The sequence below is a fragment of the Neltuma alba genome, unplaced genomic scaffold (assembly GCF_004799145.2).
Source record: "Neltuma alba isolate B1F8T4 unplaced genomic scaffold, ASM479914v2 tig00011501_pilon, whole genome shotgun sequence".
Classification (NCBI taxonomy): Eukaryota; Viridiplantae; Streptophyta; class Magnoliopsida; order Fabales; family Fabaceae; genus Neltuma; species Neltuma alba.
The window spans coordinates 359632-384994 of record NW_021636169.1 but is presented as its reverse complement, the minus strand read 5'-3'; the positions used below and the strand labels follow the sequence as shown (position 1 = coordinate 384994).

Genomic DNA, 25363 nt, shown 5'->3' with positions numbered 1-25363 from the left:
CGTCAACATACTTTAAATATTTAGAAGTTAGGTATTAGTCTTCATGAAAAGGTAAATTATTGATTAGTTTAATAACCGTCCAAAAACACGGTGAGTGGTTACAATTTTTTTTTTGAAATACGACAAAATGACATATATTATAAAAAATAGAGTTATAAATTAGGGTAAGTAAGGCTATCTATAATATAGGAATAAAAGCTAAGAAAAGAACTTTTAGAAATAACATCAACATCGAAGAGAGAAAACTAAAATATATGAGAAAGAATTTCCCACCAAGTGATGATTGAGGGCTGTAAATCCAACTTTGGTATTTTTATGAATAGCTCCCCCACACAATGAATAGAAGGAGAGTTGGATGATCTATTAATTAATGAGCGCGTAGGAATAATCCAGAGAAGGGAGGCCCTACAACATTTGGAATGAAAATTCAATCCTAGCAGTCGTGTTTCTCCAAACGAATTCTTTTAAGCATTTAGTTACTCTCATGACACATCATACCATGACAAATTTCTTTGCCTTTTAAATTCAAACAAGATAATGTTCCAGCACTATTGTGCATAAATAGCCTCTATTACTGCTTAATTCTAGTGTATTAATATATTATCCTTCTTTAAATGTACAAGCTTAAATCAACTTATTATTTTGTAAAAATCATTATTTGACTTGAGTTTTAACGGTGGGAGCCATACTCAAAGATTGTCATTATATTATTTTAAAAAAATTTCATCATCAACTCATGAATTTGCATGAAAGTTTGGAATATGTGGGAGCCAATTAAGCCTAAGAAAAAGGCATTCTCCACATGTTAAAAATTGTGTGCATAACTTTCTCCTTCAAAAGAACTGTTGCCACCAACAAATAATCCCAGCCTTAATGAAATTTTGAATTTTATAAAATATATTCCTCCGATCCTTAATATAAGACCCATTTACCTAATTTGATTAGATTGAGAAAGTTAGGTAAATTAGTTAATTATAAGAAATGTGACACATTTTTTCTAAGATACCATAATAATCTTTCTTAATACTTCATCTCCCTCTTTTACTTGATTATGGTTGGTGGAGTATGAATAAGGGTAATTTAGAGAAAATTGATAAATATAAGAAATGGGTCTTATATTTAGAACCAAAACCAACTCAATAATTGGGTCCTATATTAAGGACTGGAGGAGTAATTTAAACAATAAAAAACAATGCTTTTTTAAAACTGAAAAGTAGTAGCATGGATGTAGTCGTCAATGCGGAAATAAAATCACTGTTGAGTGAAAAAACTGCAAATGTACGATATAGAATTCTTATGCTGTGAAGATTAATAATTGTTAGTAGCTTAAAAAGTTTATTCACGTACTCATCTCTAATATCCATCTACTGATTTCTTTATCATTAAGTGATTTAAATATATTTTTGAAGTTAGCGTTGCTGGAGTACTAATTTAACCAAAAAAGTATTGCTTAAACTCTAAGATTTTTGTAGGTGTATTTGATCAAAGGATCTCACAGGGACGTGAGATTTTCTTATTCTTAACATAAACGACTTATATATCATGCCATTTAAGGAAGCCCATTTTATGAATGTGGATTTTGTATGTTTGCTTGTTCTTAAGAAAGCCGATTATGTATAGTTTAAGTTTTGTTTGAAATGTGCTTAATTAAAAATGAATTCGATCGATCACGGTTAAACCATAAAAATAAATATAATTCAATTTTTATTTTTTGATTTCATTTTAAGAGTTTTATAAAACACAGAATGATAAAAAAAAATATCATAGTTAATTTTTTTTTTTTGAGCTGACCATGAGTTATTATTTAAAATAACAAATTTTGTCACTAATCAAAATAATCTACGACTCACTTGAATTTTACACAATTTTCCATTCTAATCACTTCAAATAACAGGTGAAATAAATTTCCAGGGCTATTTAAAATTTCAAAAATTGAAAGAAAAAAGTAGTCTGGTACAAAGCTAAACATAATGTTATGTTTGGTGCCCATAACCAGAGTGAAATAAAAATTGCTTTTCTTGTCGATAAATTAATGTCTTTTGCAATCTTAAAAAAAAAAAAAAAAACAGGAAAGAGTCTAGCACTTGTTCAGTACAGTTTTCCCACAAAGTAGGAGATAGTAGGGTTTCGTAATGTTAATTAAAATTGCCAAGTAGTATCTACTCCTGCTCTGAGACTTTGAATAGTATCTAGTTTGATGGTGTTGTAGCTGATCCGAGATGGGACTCAAATTTTAGCAGGTCTTTAAAATACTGATCATTTGTTATATCTATTGGTTGAAGCTTCATATTTTATTTGTATTAATGTTTATGGCTTATTGTCGTAATGTATTTCTGTTTTTAGGCTTTAAGCCTCCAGTATTTTTTTTTTATAACCAAAGACCAAATGATATTCAAGATAAAAGTAATTATAAGTTACAAATACTTAATATTCCTACATCGGCAGAATTAAAACTAAAAAAACAAGGTTTAAGAAAGAAAAATGATGAACAATGGCAAGTATTTCTTGCTAAGTGATGTCGAGAACAGAGATATTATGAGAAGAAAGCTGAAGAAATCTCTTCTCAACATGGTAAACTTGTACAGAAAGCTTGTCTGTAGTAATATGCAGGTTCCTATTACAAATCCATAGGAGGGCAGCTCATAAGCAATTGCGGTGAAAAGCAGACCCTGTAGAAGATTGGTTTTGCCACAAGAATTCTTTAAGAGGCATCCCCTCATAGCATATGATACCATGACAATAATGTTTGGTCATTTTTTTATATTTAAAAAGTAACAAATTCCAACCATCTTTGCTCAAATTCAAGTGAGAAACGTACATCACGAGAGGGCATTGCTTGGAGAAACAGGAGGAACTAAAGCTATCAAAAGCAAACTCTATAAAGGAAAGAGTGCTCTTGATTTCCTGAATCACGGTGATAGGATGATCTTTTTTCCCTTCATGAAGCAAAATGTTCCTCTTCCTTCGGATAGTCTTAAGTAAACGTATTAGTCCATGAATGAAATAATTCAATCCTTTCTATTCAGCTCCATAATTGAAGAAATGAACCAATTTCTGAATTCCTTAAAGGAAGTAGCAGGAACCTTATTGAAAAACATCCAAACCAGAGAGCTTTAGAAAAAAGGCAGGAGATGAACAAATGGTCTAAAGTCTCATCCATATCACAACCAAACAGACATAGCCTTGAAGTATGGTTCTGACCCAATATCAATTGATGGTTTTATTTATATCGTTTTATTTTTTTACTAGTTAAAAAAAAAATTTAAAGGCAACCCCAAAATCTAATATATATATATTAAAGGTTTCAATTTGGTCCTTTAACTTTAAAAAAATATACTTTTAATCCTTTAATCCTAATTTTTTTTAAAAAATGATGACATTAAGACTTTAAATGTTAATAAAATATTCTCAAATGCTAACATATTAAGTTTAATTTTTAAAATATCCATGATTGTTAAAAAAAAATCATCATTATAGCCTAATGATTTTAGGGCTAAAGGACCAAATATGTGTTTTTTAAACATAAAGAACCAAATTGAAACCTTATACAAAGTTAAAAGACTAAATGTATATTTTAGTATTTATTTATTAAGTCAATGTTTTCTGTTAAATAAATTAATAATAAGAACTAAAATTACATTTTTAATTTAAAATAAAAAACTGAGATTTAATATAGATTTTTGACAAAAAAATTTAGGCCTTTTTTTTACCAGCAAAAAAAAATTTAGACCTTAACATTGTACATTAGGGCTTATATATTACTATTTCGTATTGCCGATACCGATGATGAGATTGATAATTGGGGAAATTTCACTGTAGGACCGCATAAGACAAATAATTTCAAAGAGCCCCCAAAACTTTCTGAAACCTCACTGCAGGACCAAAGGACCAATCTGATATTAATTTTTAGAGTGAGATTACAATAATACCCCTCCCTTTTTATTTTATTAAAAAATAAATATTTACCGGAGTTACTGTTCCGACCACCGGAGGTCGGAGGTCCGGCCACCGGCGCTCAGGTGGCCGCCGTCGGGGTCCGGTCACCGGTGGCCGGAACAGTAACTCCGGCGGGACCTCCGGTGGCCGGAGTTTTTTTGTTTAAAACAAAGTGGCCAAGGGAGGGTTTGAACCCAGGACCCCTTGGCACACCAAAAGACTTGTAACCACCAAGTCAAGCAACCCATTCAATCATAAAATGCAAATAAAACTATATATAACAAAATAAACGCAACAGTCCAAATGTAAGTGAACAAGTGAAATTAGACGATTTACAAGTGGAATTCAGAAATTTGCAACAAAAATTAGGCAATTTACAAATAACATAATAGAAGTCATAACCCCAAATGCAAGTGTTTAAGTGCAAATGAGCAAGTGAAATTTGAAGATTTACAATAAAATTTTATGGATTTACAACCCAAATTTGGCAAACACAAGAGAATTCACAACCCAAAATGTAAGTGTTTGAGTGTAAGTGAACAAGTGAAATTAGACGATTTACAAGTGTGATTCAGCAATTTACAACAAAAATTAGACAATTTACAAATAACATAATAGAAGTCATAACCCCAAATACAAGTGTTTAAGTGCAAATGAGCAAGTGAAATTTAAAGATTTACAATAAAATTTTATGGATTTACAACCCAAATTTGGCTAACACAAGAGAATTCACAACCCAAGATGTAAGTGTTTGAGTGTAAGTGAACAAGTGAAATTAGACGATTTACAAGTGGAATTCAGCAATTTACAACAAAAATTAGGCAATTTACAAATAACATAATAGAAGTCATAACCCCAAATGCAAATGTTTAAGTGCAAATGAGCAAGTGAAATTGTCGAATTTCACTTGCAAATCTATAAACTTTTGTTGTAAATCTTCAAATTTTATTTGCTTATTTACACTTAAACACTTGTATTTGGGATTGTGAGTTCTATTATGTTATTTGTAAATTGCCTAATTTTTGTTGTAAATTGCTGAATTCCACTTGTAAATCGCCTAATTTCACTTGTTCACTTACACTCAAACACTTACATTTTGGGTTGTGAATTCTCTTGTGTTTACCAAATTTGGGTTGTAAATCCATAAAATTTTATTGTAAATCTTCAAATTTCACTTGCTCATTTGCACTTAAACACTTGCATTTGGGGTTATGACTTCTATTATGTTATTTGTAAATTGTCTAATTTTTGTTGCAAATTTCTGAATTCCACTTGTAAATCGTCTAATTTCACTTGTTCACTTACATTTGGACTGTTGCGTTTATTTTGTTATATATAGTTTTATTTGCATTTTATGATTGAATGGGTTGTTTGGCTTGGTGGTTACAAGTCTTTTGGTGTGCCAAGGGGTCCTGGGTTCAAACCCTTCCTTGGCCACTTTGTTTTAAACAAAAAAACTCCGGCCACCGGAGGTCCCGCCGGAGTTACTGTTCCGGCCACCGGTGACCGGACCCCGACGGTGGCCACCTAAGCGCCAGTGGCCGGACCTTCGACCTCCGGTGGCCGGAACAGTAACTCCGGTAAATATTTACTTTTTAATAAAATAAAAAGGGAGGGGTATTATTGTAATCTCACTCTAAAAATTAATATCAGATTGGTCCCTTGGTCCTGCAGTGAGGTTTCAGAAAGTTTTGGGACTCTTTGATATTAATTGTCTTCTGCGATCCTACAGTGAAATTTTCCCTTGATAATTTTGCCGGAAAAAATTTGGTGGGAAAATCGAAAATAGGAGTAAGGCGGCCCTGAAACGCTTTTCTTTTTATTTTTTAATCCCTTGCAATCCGGTTCTAGCTGGGTTTCCCCAAGTCCGTTTGATTTGTCCCCAAAACATCGTCAAATTTTCTGGGACTTTCGCAACCTTAGATTCCCATTACGAACCATGTGGTAATTTAGCAGTTCGTACAAAATTTACTTCCGCAAAAGCTTACAGTTTTGTAAACTCGAGAGTTTACCTGAAATTATCCAGTTCAAACCTATACTTCTCAATTAATTCATTCGTCTTGAATCTCAGAACTGTTGGGTCTTTTTTCCCACTACGAATTATAGACTCTTCGCCAAACAAACAAACAATTTCACGAAGGCGTAAGGGAATCTGCTAATCGCAACAAACGAATGGGGCGTTCTCGTGGGAATTTCCACGCTGATGAGGACCCCAATCAAAGGTTTGATCTTTTCCTTCTGTAATTCAATTACTACTGATACTTGATATATCACTATATTTTAATACTGCAAGTCACATTGATTTTGCTGAAATTAGTTCGCCATAACTATTTGCATTGTGCCATGTATTGATGCTGTAAATGGTAAGTATGATCATGCTTTGTGATGTTCGAATGGCTATTACCTGGAGCATTAGTATCACTCATGTCCTACAGTTACCGTTGTGAAGTTTGTGTGTTTTCCTATGATATCCGTTTTTTACTTTGTAGGTCAAGGAGAAAAAAGAATGCTGCTAGTGGAGATATTACAGAACCTGGAGCTGCAGGTTTTTTTAACCTATTTTTTCCCTTTTTATTGAGAGCAAACTCCGAATGTGTTCTTAGATGGCAGACTTCTTTAGCTTTAGTCCCAAATATTAGAGAGTAACTCTGGGTATCTTGAATAAAATTGTTTTGGTTCCCAAAGGAGAGTAAAAGATACTCTTGGTAACTGCAGCATGCGGGAACTTCAACACGCTGCATGTTTGGCTAATCACTCCAAAATCACTTTTTCTAGCAAAATCGAGCTTTTGCGTGATTTCATCCAAACACTCGGAAAAAAAAAAAAAGTCAAAAAATGATAAATGAGCTAGAAACCATGATTTGGAGGTTTAAACATGGTTTAAGGAAAAGGTGGATTGATCCGCTATTGAGAAAATCGATTCTCCAAAGTCACTTTTTTGGATTGGAAAAAAGCGAATGCGTAAGGATTTGCCTGAAAAGTTGCTAATGGTCATGCAACAAGAAGAGAGTTATAGATGCATTGGGATTTGCCTGAAAAATTGTTGTCTCTTGTAGTGTTCAGTCGAGACCGCTACATTAAAATGACTATTTTTCTTTTGTTTATTCAAGGGTGGCTGTGTTTTATTTTTATTGATTTTCTTGTGAACCAGGTCAAGGAACAAGTGAAGGAAAAAAGGCTTTGTACCATTGCAATTACTGTAACAAAGATATTACAGGAAAAATACGTATTAAGTGTGCCATGTGTCCTGATTTTGACCTATGTATAGAGTGCTTTTCTGTGGGAGCTGAGGTGACCCCTCATAAAAGCAATCACCCTTACAGGGTTATGGTGAGTAATGGCTTAACTCCATTGCTGTCTTTCTATAACATGTTGATGAGAAAGATCTAACATTAAAAAACATCCATTCTCGTCATTGATGAGTTTCTGGGCAATTTCTAGTTTAGTGAGTCGAGTACTGGAATGTTAAATGGAGTTTTCACACCTCAATTTTTTTTTCCCTTCCTTTTGTGGAATACCTGACCAACTTTTTAAAGATGTCTAATGTTGTAACTGAATCTGTGCTAAACGAAAGCTGGATAAATACCATACAGCTTGTTTGAGTTAACATGCTTATTATCCTTGTTTTATTCGCAGTTTTTGCTGTGCTTTGTTTTAATGCACTTTCTTTTTGACAGGATAATTTATCTTTCCCTCTCATTTGCCCAGATTGGAATGCAGATGATGAAATTCTGCTTCTGGAGGTATTTTCTTCAAATTATTTCTTCTTAGGATTGTTGGTTATTTTTGTACAAAGAAAAAATCACTTACTTCTATCTGATCTTGTTTGCCTTAATTTCTTGGTTTTAGGGAATTGAAATGTACGGCTTGGGGAACTGGGCAGAAGTTGCTGAGCATGTTGGGACAAAGAATAAAGAAGCATGCATAGAACACTATAGGAATGTTTACTTGAACTCCAAAACCTTTCCTCTCCCCGTATGTTACACATCAAACAAAGCTGCATGGTCATCCTCATTGTACTTATCTTGTTAAGGAAAATTTTAATCTCTCTTTTGAACTAATTTTCTAGGACATGTCCCATGTTGTTGGGAAAAACAGAAAGGAGCTGCTTGCTATGGCTAAAGGGCAAAGCGATGACAAAAAAGGTCTTTTCAACATGAACTCATTTTTTGCAGTTAGTGAAGTGAGGTCTAGCTTTATAAGATTCATAATGCACTGTTACTAAATAATTGAGCTGCAGACATGGCTACTGCTGCTTTTCTCAACTCTCAAGATAGATTTTTTTTTAATAATTTATTTGTATATTTGTTTGGTGAGAAAAGATGAAAATTTCTGGTTGCAATTAGCATTGGATGATTCGTATGTGGCTTTTGCTAGTTCATGACTCTTTTGCTGCATTTCATTCACCCTTCCCCCCTTCATTTGTCATTTGTGATCGCCACAGGGATTCCAATGGGGGATCTTGGCATAAAGGAAGAATCTCCATTTTCTCCAGCTAGAGTCAAGTAAGGCTGTGATTTTTTATGTGCATTATCTCATGCCACCTTTTGTACCTCATTCTTTGATGTCTATTCGTTGATTCAGAGTGGAAGATTCTCATAAAGCTGGTAAATCTAGCCGTTTACAGTCCAACTTAAATTCAGGTGAAGCAAAATGGGTTCATATTACTAATTGATTGATATAACAAGTGTGCTCATGTTGATTCTCTTTTCTGTCTTTATGTTTCCCTTGCTTTCCAGAATCAGAATCTGGACACTCTAGTGGTTCGCATACTGCAGCAACTGCTAACCAGAGGGCATCTAATGTGGGACGGGGCAAAGATGGTCCTGGAGTTATCAAAATGGAAGGTATGTACATATGGTCTTGAGTCCCTCGTGACAATGACCAGTTCCTTCCTTTGTGATTTGCATCTTTAGAAAATAAATTGAGGAAATGTCTTCTTTCATGTAAACAAACCTTTCACAGTTGTGGGCTAACTAAATTAGAGGGATAATAGCCTGATGTTACTTCTATGTGTCTCACTCTTGCTATAAGCATGACTGTTCTATGTGTCTTACTGACCAATGCATTTGAATGAACTTGCTTCTCAACTTTAATGTTCTCTGTCGCTGGCAGATGCCCAACTAGAAAAATATTCTGGAGGAAACAAGCCAAGTTCCTCTGGAAATGAAGGTCCTTCTTTAGTAGAGTTGAGTGGTTATAACCCCAAAAGACAGGAATTCGATCCTGAATATGACAATGATGCTGAACAGTTACTTGCTGAAATGGAATTTAAGGACACTGACACAGATGACGAACGGGAACTGAAACTACGCATTCTGCGTATATATTCAAAAAGGTAAATAGACATACTGCTTTTCGACAGGGCTCTCTTCCTGAGTCATATACAATCAACCATTTGCAGCGCAAAGGATGACAGAATATAGTGAGAGATTGAGACAGTTACTCACTCTCACTCCCATCTCTGAATTTGGCTGCAGGCTCGATGAAAGAAAACATAGAAAGGATTTCATACTTGAAAGAAATTTGCTATACCCAAATCCTTTTGAGAAGGATTTAACACCTGAGGAGAGGACTATATGTCGAAAATATGATGTATTCATGCGCTTTCATACCAAGGAAGATCATGAGGAATTGCTTAAAGTAGTAATATCTGAGCACAGAATTCGTAGGAGAATTGAAGAGCTTCAGGTTTGATCCATTTGATATTACTGGCTAATTATTTAACACTGGTTTTTTTTCCTCTTATTTTGGAAAGTTGGAGAAATCTTGGTGTCTGGACATACATATTGTTGAGTTTGTTCCTTTAATACTGCTGATTGGGCAAATTTGTTTCACTACCATATTTGTGAACAAGGCCGATTCTGGTTACACCATTTTTGTGGTGTCTTGACACGTGACCAGGAATATCCCCTTTCACCTATCTTAGGCATAAATTTCAGGAATTGACCGTTTAAATATATAAAATCTCGGTTGTCAAGTTATTCATCTGCTAAAACTCATCGAAGTGTGTGTTTCCGTTCAGATGATGGAGTATACTATAGTTCCTATTGACTTTGTGCTATGCCCTTGTTGGCTTCATACTACAGTTCCCTAGGATTTATCATATTGTGCGTGTGCAAATCAAGTAAATGGCATTTGCTCATGCATCTGTAATACACGGTATTGCAGGAGGCCCGAGCTGCTGGTTGCCGCACATCGACTGAAGCAGATAGATATCTTGAACAGAAGAGAAGGAGAGAGGCAGAAGAAAGTGCTCGTAGGTCAAAAGAAAGAGCTCAAACTGGTCCAAACAATCATGGGGTTCCAAGTGCATTCATGTCTCCAGACTCCGCTGGCAAAGATTCAAGTGCAAGACCAGCAGGGCCTGCTGGTTCGAGCTCTGTCAATGAAATGGATGTGACAGGATATTATGGGGCTGATCTTCTTTCTGCACCTGTAAGTACTTGTCTCTTCCAGTTTACTCTAAATGACTATCTTATTTGTTTTTTGGTAGATTACAGTCTATTCTTGCATGGTTTAGCCCAAGATTAGTTTGTCTTTTTGTTCAATTACCTTATAATCATCCTGTATTATTTTACAATAAAATTTTAACTAAAAATAGAATCTTGAAAGCATTGAAATGGGAGACATTTTTATTGTACCTGGAAGCCATTTTTAATGCATTTTTTCCCGAATAAGAAGTGATTCATTCATTCAAGATAGAATTACATGCTAGTCCTCTCAAAATGCGAATTTCTTTAAGGTGAATCATGCTTTCGGTGGCAAAACTTTTCATCGTTTTAGTATTCGCATCATCATGTCACTGCATGGTTAATTGATAGTGGATCAAGCCTAACGAGAGTTGAATGAAACAAGTTAAACCATATAAGCTACAATTGACCCTTTTGTTTCACGTCTGAACTTGTCATGTGTTATTAAATGCCATAGTTTCTTCATCTTTTGTCTTGAAATCATGGTGTGCAACTTTCTGGGCAGGAAAAACGTCTATGCTGTGAGCATAGGTTGCCTCCAGCCATCTTCCTGAAGATGCAAGAGGTTCTATCTGTACAAATACTGAGTGGCAATATCACTGCAAAATCTGATGCCCACCACTTATTCAATATGGATAGCAGCAAGATTGATTGCGTGTACGATATACTTATGAAGAAGGGGATTGCCATGCCCTGACTGATATATATATCTCTCCTGCTTGTAATGTGTTCTAACATTACTATCTCTTCTTTCTCCAGAAACAATGTTGAGATACTGGGATATGATTGTAGTTAATCAAACCGCGGCATCAAATTTCGTGGTGTGTAAAATTGATTCATTCTACGGTTGAGAACTGTCTTTTGTGTTCTTCCCTCCCTCTATTTTTCCTGCCTGATCTGGTCGCCTATGTACTTGAGAGAATTGGTTTTAAGCTTTCGGGGAACTAGTTAAGAAAATTGAGTCCAACTAATAATAACCATGTTGTATTAGTTTTTGTTGACATTCATGAATTGACAAAGATGTAGTTTCTGTTCAAAGCCAACTTGTGTGTCTATTTAGAACTTCTTAAAATTGGAAGTTAATGGATCGAACAATTTGAGTGTGCAAATGTCAATTTATTTATAAAACTTTATCATGTACTGAAATTGGTCTGTCTCTGATAGGATTATGAGTGATGCGGCAAATTGCCGGGTCAAGTTGAAGTTACATATCATTTGCGTCTGATTAGTTTTTCAAAACATAAAAATAAATAAATAGATATAAAGGATTTATTTAACTCAACATGAAATTCGTTGCTGAAAATCTTCCAAAGCCAAGCTACATAATACGAGACAATTTTGATTTAAACATGTATAACTCAAGTATTTTTAAATCACTTCGAGTTTGAGATCGCTATTGGACGACGAAATGGGTTTTGGAATTTATTAACATTCTCCCAAAAAGGTACTGTTAATAATCCCGCCGATACTGAAACCATTAAAAGAACACCCAATAACTTATTTGGCCCTGTACGGGAATGTTAAGTTTAAACTCTCATCTTAATAAATGTGTTTTTTAATATTTGAATTTGTGTTCTTTTTAGGGAGTGAAATCACTTATCATCTTAATCAATAGTTTGTTAATAAAAAAAAATAACTCTTTTAATGTAATGTATGTTACGAAATCTGAGTTTTCAACATTACGGAAGAGAATTGAGATATGAATAAATGACAGTTATATTTTTCATATTTCATAGAATGCAAGGACTTACTTTTGTTGAAAGAAAAGGTGCGGCATCGGTTGGCAACCAAAAAAAAAAAAAAAGCCGCGACGCGGAAATATGCAAGAGGATAAAAGTTGGATGCAAGATGCGAGCAAAGATAAGATAAATTGGTATAGCCACTGGTCAGTGTCCACGCCATCCGCCTACGACGGATGCTGCAAAATCCTTATCGTAAGAACAGAACACGAGGAGAACACCAAGAAGATGAAGATCTTCAGCCTCAGATCACAACTCTACATTCTCAGGACCTCCACTCCCACTTCTTCCTCTTCAAAGCATCCATTTTTTCTCAAACCCATCAAAATAGCATCGCATGGGGACTTCTCCCAGCACAAACCGACCTCTAAAGCTTTAATTCCTGTCAAAAAACATCCAACTCTGGATGTTTCACCCAGAGACCAAATCTTATCGAAAAAGCTTCAAGTTCCCGAAAATGGGCATTCAAATTCCAGATTTCTCACGGTGGGGGCTGTTTCTCTGGGGATTTTTCTGGTTCTAATTGGAATCGATGGCGAAAAGGCCTTAGCTTTGGGTCCTGAAGGTCCATTAATGGAGGAATTTTGGGATAACGTTAGGAGATACGCTCTCTACGCTCTTACCGTCAGCACAGGCGCTATTTACACCATTTTCCAGCCAATCGTGGAGTTGTTGAAGAACCCCATTTCTGCAATTCTCGTTCTTGCTATTTTTGGGGGCAGCATCTATCTTGTTTCTCAAGTGCTTTCTGCCATGGTCGGTGTGACTGACTTTAGCTACGACTATGGATATTGAATTGCTGCAATTCTTGCCAGTTCACCTCCTGGTACATGAACTGCTTAGCTAATTTCAGTCTGGTCTTTTGGCGCCAAACTAATGTATTTTAGGCATATTCTCTGTTTAGAATGTGATTATATGATCATTTTACCCTCATCTCGTGCTGTATGAATTTCCTTGTTGCTAAAAAACAATGGAATTCATCATTGCAAACGCAATACTAAGACCTTCATAATAAGATGACAAAGTAAAGACACACACACACACACTTGTTTAAATTATTAACACAACATGGTTACAGCCCACGTAATCATGCCTCATCAGGCATGAGTGTAGACGAAGGATGAAAAAGAAAAAGGTTATTCGAGGTCTTTGAATGCTGAAAGAAAATAGGTCTTCCAACGCCAATGGAATGACCAGCTTTCACAAGGCAAGCGTCATAGGGGAGCCTTTTAAACACTCTGGGGTTAATTAGAGTGGCAGAACTGAACCACCCCCAATGAACGATGATATTAGAGATTCTGAAATTTGATGCACATACGTTCAATATTTTTACCTAACAAACAGGAATCCCATTGGGAAGTGGGGATGCTTGTTCTTGCCGAGCCTCTAAGTCGTTCTTAGAGCAGGCTGTACCTAAACGGCCTGTTCCATATTCCTCTGAAACAGATATGTGTTCCTCATCAGGACTTATTCTTAAGAATGAAACTCTTCGAATATTTGGAAAACTCAAATCAATGTTCCTCATACCAAATATTGCACTTAATATCAATCTAGAAGACTGTGAATAGGGTCAAGGGAATTAAGAATGTTACAGCACGGGTGCTTAATTAAACGTTGCATCTTCCTTTTTGGACCAAAAAAAAAAAAAACGTTGCATCTTCCTCACCCCTTTCGCAGTGCACAAAAGAGCGCAGGTTCGAACTTGTTCACAACTAATTAATAAGTTAAATCATTACTTCAGAATGTTTGTTTCAATTGTGTTTATCACTCCGAAGAGATACGCATGCATGGACTGCCTACGTGATCGCAGAAAATACCAACACAGTCTGAGGTTAATGCACATTGTACAAGTATGTTAACAGAAAGTAGTTTCTGTACGTCAGTTGACAAAAGGGGGAGTAAAAAGAATCCAAGAGAGTCAAAATAATATGATTAATATTAAGAAAAGACGTTCTTATTAACCATCAAGCACGTGCTCAATTAATAAAAGAGTCGTATTACTTTAATCTGAGGTCTCAAGTTTAGGCCTGAAAATATTGATTTGATTGATAAGCATACAACTCATATCTCATGAATGATTAACTAACAACCTCTGAGATCTAGTTAACCTAAACGTAATGATAGTTACAACAAAAGACATTATTGTTAACTAAAAATCTATAAATAATCAGTATTTTGGGACAAAGCATGGACGCTTAGCTAGGGGATCCCCTGTTTCAGAATGCTAGCATGTGGCATTTTATCTTCATTTTGTGATGTACTGATGTTCTTGTTGCTAAGTGCAAGCAATGGAATTCGAACACGGGCATAAAGTTCAACACTTGATAAGAATATGCATAGAGACAATCGTATAGTAGTAGTAATTAACTTTAAAGAAAACTAACGTTGCAGCTTCAATTGAACTCACCTATGCTAAACATTTCCTAAAGGAGGCCAGGATCTGAATGCCAAAGATCAGGGATGATCACAAACAACTCATGAAACAGAAAGACGGTAGGGATAGGTATTTGCATAATGAAAGAAAATGGAAGTTCCAGGGCCAATGGGGCGACCATTATTCACAAAGCAATCGTCAAAATGAAGCCTTCTGAGCACCCTGAGGTTCACCAACGTAGCAGAACTGAACCAGCCACAACGACGGTGGATCGTGCAGACGCTGCAACCTGATGCACCCATGTTGGTTATTTTGACTAAGTACACTGGAATTCCATTTGAACGAGGAGATACTTGTTCTTGATGAATCTCTCTGTCCTGCTTAGAGCAGCTTGTACCTAAGTGCTTCATGCCATCGTTAAAATCTGAAACAAGGCATTAATTGAGAACTCAATCGTTACATACAACCTTTTTTTTTTTTTTTGTATCTGAAAAACCAAAAGCAATAGCATATCTCATATGTACCTGATGATTGCAGAAGCCTTTGAGGGATGGTAATGGTTGTGTTTGTGTTGGATGATTCTATTCCTTTTGTCATTGTTCGTGTAATTTCAGCTTCTTCCTTGCGTGTTAAGCTTCTCACTGCGTTTGAAACAAATGAAGTTGATAAAATTTACAACACCTAATGATCAAGTTCATTTCAATCTACAAGCATGAGATTGGCTTTAGGGGAATATAATTATAAGAAGGGTTTAACTTGTGTCAGTTTTCTCTTTGCCCTCCATATAAAGCTAGAAAACTAATTTACAAATACTTTAAAAAATAAATTAAATTAGTTATTTATAATAAATATGTACAGATTTTTCTAAATTATTCTCTTCAGAATTACTCATTGATTGAGAGCTCCCTTATTAAGCACAATCAGTGAGAATATTTTGGACAAAAACTTGTAAACTTGGAAGGCAACATAAATTAAAGTTTTACATTTAAAACCAAAATAAACAGGCTGTCTAGTTTTCATATATTTTTTTTTTTTTGGTAAAGAGGAGGGCTTAGCCCATTACAAAGAAAAACTACACATGAGGGGATAGAGATCCCATATAATCTCGGTGCACGAGGGCCCTCAGCGAGTCTGGGACCGTATCAATAAAAACAAAACCGTGTACCCTACTGAGGCCATCCTTCGCAAGCCTATCAGCAACTTTGTTGGTATCTCTTGGTGTATATTGAAACTGTATACTCCAGTTCCTTTTCCTCATCTCGACAATCAAAGTCCAAACCGAAGAGAAGTTCCCTCTTTCAACTGGGTGTTTGATGATCCTCTCAATCAACTCCTTAGAATCAGATTCAACAATGATCTTCCGTAGCCCCCAGATCCCATGCAATGTTCATACCGGATAGAATAGCCCACTCCTCTGCTTCTATAGCTGAGCATTTCCCCAGATATTTAGAGAATCCAGCTATCCATTCTCCTTGGCTATTCCGTAGAACACCTCCACAAGCTGCTTGTCCAGAAATAGTATTAACAGCCCCATCCACATTGCATTTTATCCAATCCTCTCCCGGTCTCCTCCATTTAATGGGATAAGTTACTGCACCAAAACTATTGATAGGATAAACAGTGGGCTCAAAAGTATAACTCTTGTATAAATTTAGAATCACTCTCATTGGATCTTCAGGTTTGATAAAACCTGGTTGGAAGGCATGAAGATTGCACCAGTTCCATAGCTTCCAAGTAGCAACTCCCCATAACTGTGACCATGATGCTTCCTCATTCAAGCCAATCTCTTTTTTAAGATTAAAATGAACCCATTCAGTGAGATTCTTTGAGAAGAAATGCCTTTTCCATCTAGGATGAACCAACTCCTCCCATAGCTGTTTTGCATATCTGCAATCCCGCAATATATGAGTAATAGTCTCGACAGAATCGCAACACCATGGACAATTGGGACTGGTTAAACTCCATCTGCTGCGTCTCTCATTTGTAGGAAGCCTATCCTGTACCATGAGCCAAAGGAAGACTCTAATTCTTTCCACCCCCTTCCACTTCCATATAACATCAAAGACACGGGAAATAGGTGAGTTTCCTTTGTCTTCAATCATCCAATAAGCATCTTTAATTTTGAATTGTCCAGAATTATTTCCTCCCCATATTAAGATATCATCCCCCAATACCTCATTAGGAGGACATTTTGCAATAAGCATATTAATAATATCAGGAGGAAGAATGCTACTCAAACGATTGTAGTCCCACTGTCCATTTGAAACCCATGTAGCCACCACAGATTCTAGTTCTATATCAGAAACATGCCTCATACAAACATCCTTAAGGAAAAAGAAAGGTTTCAGCCAAGCATCAGTAAAGAATTTAACAGTGCAGCCATTACGAATTTGCCAGCAAATGCCTTGGTTTAAAATTTGCTGTTGTTGACATATAAAGTGCCATAGTCTAGAGTCTGTAGCTTTTGCCTCCCATTCACATCCAGTCCTGGAATATATATATTTATGTCTCAGGACATCAGCCCAGAGCCTAGTACTTTCACTCTTCAACTTCCAAGCTATTTTCACACCACATGCCTTGTTCATGGAAGAAAGTTTCCTGAAGCCTAAGCCACCAACATTCTTCGGTAAACAGATCTTATCCCACCCTATTGGATGAGCTTTCCTTTCTTGTAAGTCATCCCATATGAATCCCCTCTGTAACTTTTCAACTTCATTGCAAATGGTTACAGGTAGTTTTGCTACTTGCATTGGGTACAATGGAATTGTGCTTAACACTGATTTTGCCAGTGTAATTCTTCCTGCAAGCGAAAGACAGTTCATTTTCCAAGTAGCTAGTTTGTCCTTCACTTTTTCCACAATATATCTGAATTTCTCTGTAGTTCTCCTACTCCTTGTCATTGGCATTCCAAGATATACTTCAATATCGTTTACATTTTTCATTCCTGAAATGTTACGAAGGCTACTTCTTACTTGGGGCTTGACATTACGGGAAAAGAAAATAGAAGATTTTCCCAAATTCACCTTTTCTCCTGAAGCAGAACAGAATGAATTAAGGCAATCAAGCATGCATTGCACCTGCTGTTTGGTAGCTTCTCCAAAAAATAAAAGATCATCTGCGAACATCAAGTGGGATATAAAAGGTCCCTCTCGGGTAAGCCCTATAGGTCTCCACCGTCCCTCTTCTACCATATCAGATATAAGATGAGACAAACGATCCATGCATAGGACAAAGATGTAAGGTGATATTGGGTCACCTTGTCTAAGCCCTCTTTGAGTGCAAGAGAATTCTGTCTTTGAGCCATTCCACAGCACATTAACTGAGACAGAAGTTATGCAGTCCATAATAAGCTCGCAGATACGGCCCTGTAATCCCGCTAGGAGTAAAGTTTGGTGTATAAAAGCCCAAGACATGCGGTCATAGGCTTTTTCTAAATCAATCTTCATTGCAACCCATCCTCTCTTGCCCCTAGCTTTATCCATTTGGTGAAGGATTTCTTGCCCGATGATAATATTGTCTTGTATATGTCTCCCTGGGATGAAACTTGTTTGAAATGGAGATATAACACGATCAAGGATACTTTTTAGCCTGTAAGTCAGAATTTTTGTCACACATTTATAATGCACAGTACATAGTGAAATAGGACGGAAATGAGTGACGTATTCAGGGGTTGCACACTTGGGAATCAGAGAAATTAGAGTTTTGTTTGCTTCCTTGATTGAGACAGATCCATCAAAAAAACCTCGAACAAATCTGCAAACTTCAATTCCAATTGTTCTCCAATTGGCTTGAAAAAATATTGGAGGAAATCCATCTACTCCAGGGGCTTTATAAGGGCCCATAGAAAACATTGCTTTCTTAATCTCATCCTCACTTGGTAATTGAGCAAGCTTAGAGTAATTAAAATCATCCAGATATGGGAAACAATTAGAGGTATCAAGACTAGAATGAACCTGATTTTCTTCCGTGAAGAGCTTTTTGAAAAAATCAACCACCATAACAGTAAGGTCTTTGTCGTTGGAAACCCAATCATTGTTGCTATCCTTTAAAGCAACTATACGATTCCTTCTTCTGGTAATTGTCGTCTTCAAATGGTAAAACCGAGTATTGCGATCTCCTTTATTGACCCACTCTCCACGAGATTTTTGAAACCATTTTAGCTCTTCTTGAGTTAATACAGCTTCTAATTCTGTTTGCAGTTCCATCTCCAAGTTTTGCAAAAAGGATGAGTAAGGGTATGAATTTGATTTCTGGATTCCCTCCAATCTTGCCATAATTCTTCTCTTCCTTTTCTCAACCATTCCAAAAACATCACGATTCCAAGATGCAGCAGCTATAGAAAACTGTTGAAGTTTGGTTTCAAGGTCACCTGGATTGCTCCAACTAGTGCTCAAGAATTTTTGAAAATCCTCATGAGTCATCCACATCACTTCAAAACGGAAGGGACGAGAGTTGAGGGCAGTATTGCGATTAACATTAAAGGAGACTAGAAGGGGGTTATGATCCGAAAACTTTGTTCTTGGTAAATTTCGAACAACACTGTGTGGGAAATTTAAGAGAAAAGAAGAGTTACCTAACCCGCGGTCCAATCTTTCAAAGAGCCTCCTGTATCCTTGAATAATCGGACCTTTCCAAGTGAATCTTGGTCCCACGGCTCCCAAATCAGATAAGCTGCAGTCATCAATCTGGTTCTTGAACCAGTTTAGCCGCCCTTGATTTACACCAGCACCCCCTAACCTCTCATCACTGTTGAGGATATCGTTGAAATCGCCACAAACGATCCACGGTTCTGATAAGTTGAGTGAGAGAAGCTTCAATTTATTCCATAGAGCTTGCCTATGGTTTGAGTGCGGTACTGCGTAGACAGCTGTCAAGAATAATTTTCGTTGATTGTATTCCCAGCTTAGGTGAAAAAATTGCTGATCTTGCTCCAGAATTCTGATATGGCTTCGGTCTTCATCCCACATAATGACAAGACCACCCGAGCGTCCATCACTAGGCACTGAAACAATTTTATTAAAGCCCAGTCTTGTTAACTTATCAAACCTTTTGGGCTCATTGCAACGTGTTTCAGCTAGCACCATCAGATTGGGTTTGTAATTATTCACTAAAACCTTCAAGTTTGGTAGGAGGTCCTTTCCACAAGCCCCCCTACAATTCCAATAGATAAAGCTATCCATAGAGATAGAAAAAATTTTGGGTTAAAACCCAAATTTAATTCAACTGGGTTTCAGGGACGAAAGAGCCCAAGGTTACCTCATGTCCACTCTTCATGATTTCCATTGGGCTTTCTAAATCAAGGTCCACTTGTGCACTATTGACTATTGGTTCCCCTATACCCTCATCCATACGAGTGTCTCCTGGACCAACTCCCTCAAGAGGTAGCATCATAGTGGATTCGACTCTTGTAGATGGTAATTGGGTCTGATCATTATCAAGGTGAGAATGGCTTGGGCCCATTAATAATAATGGTTGCTTTTTGTGACTATTCAGTGGGTCAATCAAATCCTCTTTTCTACAAAAATCCTCACGTGCCTTCTCTTCTTCCCCCTCCTTTACTTCCTCACGTGCTCTCTTATCAGCTCTTTTTGTCTCCTTTTGCCTTTCTCCCACCTTGACTCCCGATATGCCTCCACCATAATTGTCTTCCAAATGCCCACTACTCTGTCCTTTCCCCGTACTGTTCCTACGACCTCTCCTCTGTTTTGCCGTATTATTTCTTTTCAGAGTAGTGCGTTCTTGATTATGCTCTTGTTCTGCTTCTCCCTCCTCCACGGCATTTACTATATGTTCTCTCTCCTCCACGTCAACTAGGATCCCAAACCGTGAATTCGGTTTGGCGCTCCGACTCTGTTCCTGCTGCTTTTCTCTCTGTTTTCGTTGCCGGCGTGGTTTTTGAACCACCGACCATGAATCCTCATCCTGATGCATCTTCATCTTTTCCTTTGCTTGTTCACGACTCGTGGTCGCCATATTTTCATCAACTGGCGCAGATGGCATTTGCTCCTTACTCTTTATCTTACATTCCTCTGCCGTGTGACCATAGTTTCCACACCTCGTACATAGAAGGTGTAAGCCCTCATATTGCAAATAATAGTCTTCTCCATCCAAGTGAAACCCAGACATGAGCTGCTTACTGAGATCCACAAGGACGCATACTCTAGCGTAATGCCCTCTAAGATGAGAGGCAGTATTGAGGTCAATTTTCAAAGTTTTACCAATTCTATCACCCATGAGAGAAAGAGCTTCTATGTCATAGTATTCCGTGAACACATTTGGAAAGCGCACCCATACAGCCACTTTATCAATTGTAGCTGTAGCAGCTTTGAAATTTGGTTCCCAGGGTCGAACTGTTAAATAATGGTCATACACCATCCAGGGACCCCCTGTGAGAGCTTCCAAATAGACCTGTTTGTTTGAGAGTTTGACAATGAAAAATCCATGGCCAATATCAATCAAAGAAATGACTCCTCTTCTTGCCCACATTGTCTGGAGTCTTCCTTCAAGAGCCTTGAAACCAATCGAACGTCCCAGCAATTTGACAATAACAGACCTTTTCCATGCTCTGTAAAACTTCCTCTTCATTTTTTTGGAGAAGACAAAAGTAGGAGAGTTCCTCTTCGGATTCTCAATCACTTGGAAATCATTCTCTTCCTCCTCCAATCCTTCCGTCTCATCATCCTTTTCCTCCTCAGAGTCTAACTCTATGCTTTTAGTCTGCGTCTCCCTTCCTCTGTCTGTGTCTGAAACTCCTTTCAGCTTTTGAGCAAACGAGACCTTCTTATTTGCTGCATCTCTATAACTGTCACTTAAGGTGGGCCAACTCTGGATGCTATTCACCGTCGTATTTCCCCCTTTAATCTTTTTGGCACTTCTGTTAACCTGGTCGTCTTCCTCCCTAGAAGGAGGTTGGTCTGAGGATGGCGAAGTTAGGCTTGTTGAGAGCACGAGAGCCATAGTTTCTCCAGAACTCGTATGAGCTGTCAATAGCGGTAACACTTTTAACGCTACTATCACTCTTCCCAAAGTGAGATCGTTGAGACTGGAATTTCTACCCGTCTAGTTTTCATATTTGGGATCGAAGATAATCTGCATGTTTGGTTGGGCTTAAATAGGTGAAAAACAGTTTATTTTGGGCAAAAACCCGATTGAAAATGTTGCTTGTGTTTGGAAGGGCTTAAGCCCAATATAACTTGTCTGCTTCCTGAACGTGCGTTCCAACAGAAGCCCAGAGAACAAACTTATTTGGGAAAATCCCAAAAAAGGTCCTTGGAATATGGGAAATACCAGATTGGGTCCTTAAATTTCGAAAATGACAAAATGGGTCATTGACCCAATCTGTCATTTGTGAAATTCAGGCGAATTGACAATTTTGCCCTCATTTATTCATTCACTACAATGATTCAAGGAATCACTATAAGAGTTTAGGTGTTACCTAGATTCGTATAGCGAATAACTATTCACTTTTTTATAGTCAGGTGTCTTGTTATTAACTACAACTAATGCTGTAATCACTAGAATAATGTAAGCATTACCTAGATTTGTGTAGAGAATAACTACTCATTTTTTCATAGTCAAGTATCTTATTAGTCAGGTACCTTATTATTAACTACAACGAATCTTGTAATCACTAGAACAGTGTAAGCGTTACCTAGATTTGTTTAGAGAATAACTACTCACTTTTGCTCAGGGGCAAAAATTTCAATTCGCCTAAATTTCACAAATGACAAATTGGGTCAATGACCCATTCTGTCATTTTCGAAATTTAAGGGCCCAATATGAGATTTGATATATTCCAAGGGCTTTTTCTGGGATTTTCCCAACTTATTTTGAAGAGCTTATTGGCTTTAATGCGTCAAATATCGCGCAACGACTGAACATGAGCATTAATAAGCGTGTGGGTCTCATTCGTCAACTGACCAGCAACCCCCATGCATGACAAACGGTAGGGGGAATTAGAAAGTTTTTTTTTTCTTTTTTCTTTTTTTGTTCAAAAGAGTAGTAAAGTTAAATTTTAGTACTCAAAAGTCATAACACGTGCCCACACTGATTTTTTTTTTTGGGTAAAAGCAAAAGTCATGCGATTCCCATTCAAACTGCTTCAATCTATGTGTTATTATAAAATAGACCCTTGATGTACTTCCTTCTTTTTTTTTTCACTTTATATTTAAAATATTTTTTATGATTTTTCTAAGGTTTTAAAATTTAAGCTACTCATTAAATTTTATTTCTTCATATTAAATTATTTTAAATTCATTGTATTATATAAAAAAATTCTTAATCATGTTTCATTATTTATTAAAAACCATACCAATTTTGGTAATTTTACAGCTAAACTTACTTTTACTCAATCATAATCTAAACAATTTTTACCAATCTCACTTTTACAAACTAATTTTTTCAAATTACAATCCAAACACAATTCAACTTATCTAATTTAACTTTTACCCAATCTTACTTTTCTAAAAGTCAGATAAAAAATAAGTTACTTTTTTCACCATCAATCCAACCAGACAAGGAAAAAAAAAGGGTGGTACTGGTACCTATGAAGAGAGTGAAGAAAAAGGCTAGAGAGATCATGGAAAAACTTGGAGCATTTAGAAGTTTCAACACAAACCTCATCCTGAAATGCGTTCAATCTGGTCATCACAGACAATTAAGAGCAGAGTCAGTCATCTTAGGACCAAAGGCAAACCGAGAAAAACTAAACACACACACAATATTACAAGACAGACAACCAAATTCATAGAATAACTGATTAACCTTACAGAGAAACTGACTGCGAAGATTTGAGATACTCGGATATTTAAGTTCATATACATGGCTTCTGACTTGGGTTGATTTTCAAAATAACTTCCCTTCTTTAAAACACATTAATTCCGATAATTTTGTTCATCAATCTAGTTATTAATCATTCTCTCTGATCACGTGAGGATATTTAGCTATTCTTTTTAAATGAGAAATTGTGCTGGGCCTGCATATAAACATAACTGCCGGGTACAACGAATAAAAATATAATACTACCTTCGATCATAATTATAAAAGCTAGTTGACTAATTTGAGAAGATTAAGGAAAGAAATTAAATTAGTTATTTGTAATAAATATATGTTGTCTTTCTTGTTATTTGTAATAAATATATGTTGTCTTTCTTAAAATATCCATACTAATCAAATGTATTGGTTAGAACTACTATTGTTAAAAGAACTACTTTGAGGAAAAAAAAATATAAATGTGAGAGATAAAGTGGATTGGGGTCTTATATTTAGAACCAAAATAAAAATCATACAAGATCTTATATTAAGGACCGGAGGTAGTATCTATTATAGATAATGTTTTTAAACTTTGTAACAAAAATGAATAATTTGGGAATTTGTCTGCTCATTGACGCCCTTAATATATATTTCATGCTTCACCCTAGGTGAATTTTCGTTTTCTTTTTTCTTCCCTAAGTATTGCATTTATTTGTCGAGTCTAATAATTCATTTAAACGCATCAATTCCTCTTGTACTTCAACGATATGATATCTCTCCGTAATTGAAGTATTTGCTCAGAATATGACGATTTATCATCATGATTAATGTAAGAACGAGCATAAGGCAAAGATGAATATCACGATCTATCCCGACTCAACTATAATTATGACCTATGTCCAATTTTCTTACAATAAAAATAATTCAAGAACACAATTACAGGGTAGAGAAATGAAGACTATTCCATCAAAAAAAAAAAAAAACAAGAAATGAAATGAAATGAAAAGAAACTATGGGTGGGAGAGTGTCTGGAGTGTCGGAAAGTAGCGAGCGGGCGGGGAACTTACCTCGGTCTGGGCTATTGCTGCTCTTGGAAAGATGTGTATGGAAAAAATGTTGTTGGGAACGATCCCGCTATGACGCCTGATAGTACTATGAGAGATTGGTTTCTTACTATTTGGGTGAGATGATGCTCTGGGCAATAAAAAAAATTGAGGAAGGCATTTTTTTATCTAGTAAAAAGAGCTAATAATTCATAATAATATGAACTAAGTTTCAAAGTTGAAACGAAAGTATTCATATTTATTTAACCCCAACAGTTGTTCAAATAAAATTGCCTTTAATAAAAAAATATATATGCCTAAAAAATTGAAGAAGGCATTCCTTGTTTATAGCATTAGAGTGATGATATATTAGAAAAGTCTACCCTTCCATATTTTAGAAAATTTTTTCATGCAAACAGCATATTCCTTTTTTTTAAAAATTGATAATATTGCAATAGATACCATATCCAACAATATATATTTTATTATAAGGAGAATTATCAAGAGGTTCTAAGAAAAAAATTTAATTACTGAAAAAATCTTATAACAAGTGACTAGTTCAAAGTTGTCATTTACTATTATCATTGCTTATTCTTCACTCATCAATAAACTTTAAAAAAAATTAAATCCCCCTTTTAGGACCTGATTGTAATTCTTTTTTATTACAGGGAGATCCAACTTAAAATGTCAAGAATGAATTCGGACTGAAATCCAACATGGAGAATTCTCATTTCTTTTACTAATGCTAGTCATTGATAATTTTTAATTTATTTTTATTTCTCTTGATATAAGACCTATTTAATTAATTTAAATATATTAAGAATATTAATTAAATTAGTTAATATGATATGTTTTTTCTAAAACACCTTAATCATTTTCTTTAATTTCCTTCCTTACTCTTCTACTTGATTATTGTTGAAAGGATATTAATAAGGTTAACTTGAAAAAAAATTGATAAACATGTAAAATAAGTTTTACATATAAAACTAATATTAGCTTTCAAATTAATTCATATATTAAAGATCAGAAGATTATTTTATAATATTC

General features: G+C 35.9%; 3 protein-coding genes across 4 annotated transcripts; 2 read left to right on the top strand and 1 right to left on the bottom strand.

Annotated features, from left to right (window-relative positions):
- The first annotated feature begins 5817 nt into the window (after positions 1-5817).
- LOC114714366 (transcriptional adapter ADA2b) lies at positions 5818-11399 on the top strand. Of its 2 annotated transcripts, none has more exons than XM_028899097.1 (13): positions 5818-6158; positions 6426-6481; positions 7088-7266; positions 7614-7679; positions 7786-7911; positions 8006-8081; positions 8381-8441; positions 8521-8579; positions 8682-8783; positions 9052-9274; positions 9417-9627; positions 10108-10374; positions 10915-11399. In XM_028899097.1, the coding sequence occupies exons 1-13, from the start codon at positions 6109-6111 to the stop codon at positions 11104-11106; spliced, it is 1668 nt and encodes a 555-aa protein (XP_028754930.1). In that variant the 5' UTR covers positions 5818-6108; the 3' UTR covers positions 11107-11399. The 2 variants fall into 2 exon arrangements, with proteins under 2 accessions (XP_028754930.1, XP_028754929.1); XM_028899096.1 differs by having other exon boundaries at positions 8676-8783.
- An 830-nt stretch (positions 11400-12229) lies between these two features.
- LOC114714410 (uncharacterized) lies at positions 12230-13139 on the top strand. The gene has a single exon (XM_028899150.1). It carries the CDS (start codon positions 12230-12232, stop codon positions 12941-12943), a length of 714 nt encoding a protein of 237 aa, XP_028754983.1. The 3' UTR covers positions 12944-13139.
- Positions 13140-15868: 2729 nt separating this feature from the next.
- On the bottom strand, positions 15869-21479 carry LOC114714409 (uncharacterized). The gene is made up of 4 exons (XM_028899149.1): positions 19779-21479; positions 19637-19673; positions 19096-19524; positions 15869-18951 (listed from the first exon to the last, which is right to left on the bottom strand). The coding sequence occupies exons 1-4, from the start codon at positions 21477-21479 to the stop codon at positions 15869-15871; spliced, it is 5250 nt and encodes a 1749-aa protein (XP_028754982.1).
- Between the last annotated feature and the right edge of the window lie 3884 nt (positions 21480-25363).

Coding starts and splice junctions, on each gene's coding strand:
- LOC114714366 (XM_028899096.1), top strand. CDS start 6,109: ATGGGGCGTTCTCGTGGGAATTTCCACGCTGATGAGGACCCCAATCAA. Junction 8,082..8,380: donor GCAAAGCGATGACAAAAAAG/GTCTTTTCAACA, acceptor TGATCGCCACAG/GGATTCCAATGGGGGATCTT. Junction 8,784..9,051: donor TGGAGTTATCAAAATGGAAG/GTATGTACATAT, acceptor TGTCGCTGGCAG/ATGCCCAACTAGAAAAATAT.
- LOC114714410 (XM_028899150.1), top strand. CDS start 12,230: ATGCAAGAGGATAAAAGTTGGATGCAAGATGCGAGCAAAGATAAGATA.
- LOC114714409 (XM_028899149.1), bottom strand. CDS start 21,479: ATGGCTCTCGTGCTCTCAACAAGCCTAACTTCGCCATCCTCAGACCAA. Junction 19,674..19,778: donor TCATGAAGAGTGGACATGAG/GTAACCTTGGGC, acceptor TTGGAATTGTAG/GGGGGCTTGTGGAAAGGACC. Junction 19,525..19,636: donor ACCTCCTACCAAACTTGAAG/GTTTTAGTGAAT, acceptor AAATTGTTTCAG/TGCCTAGTGATGGACGCTCG.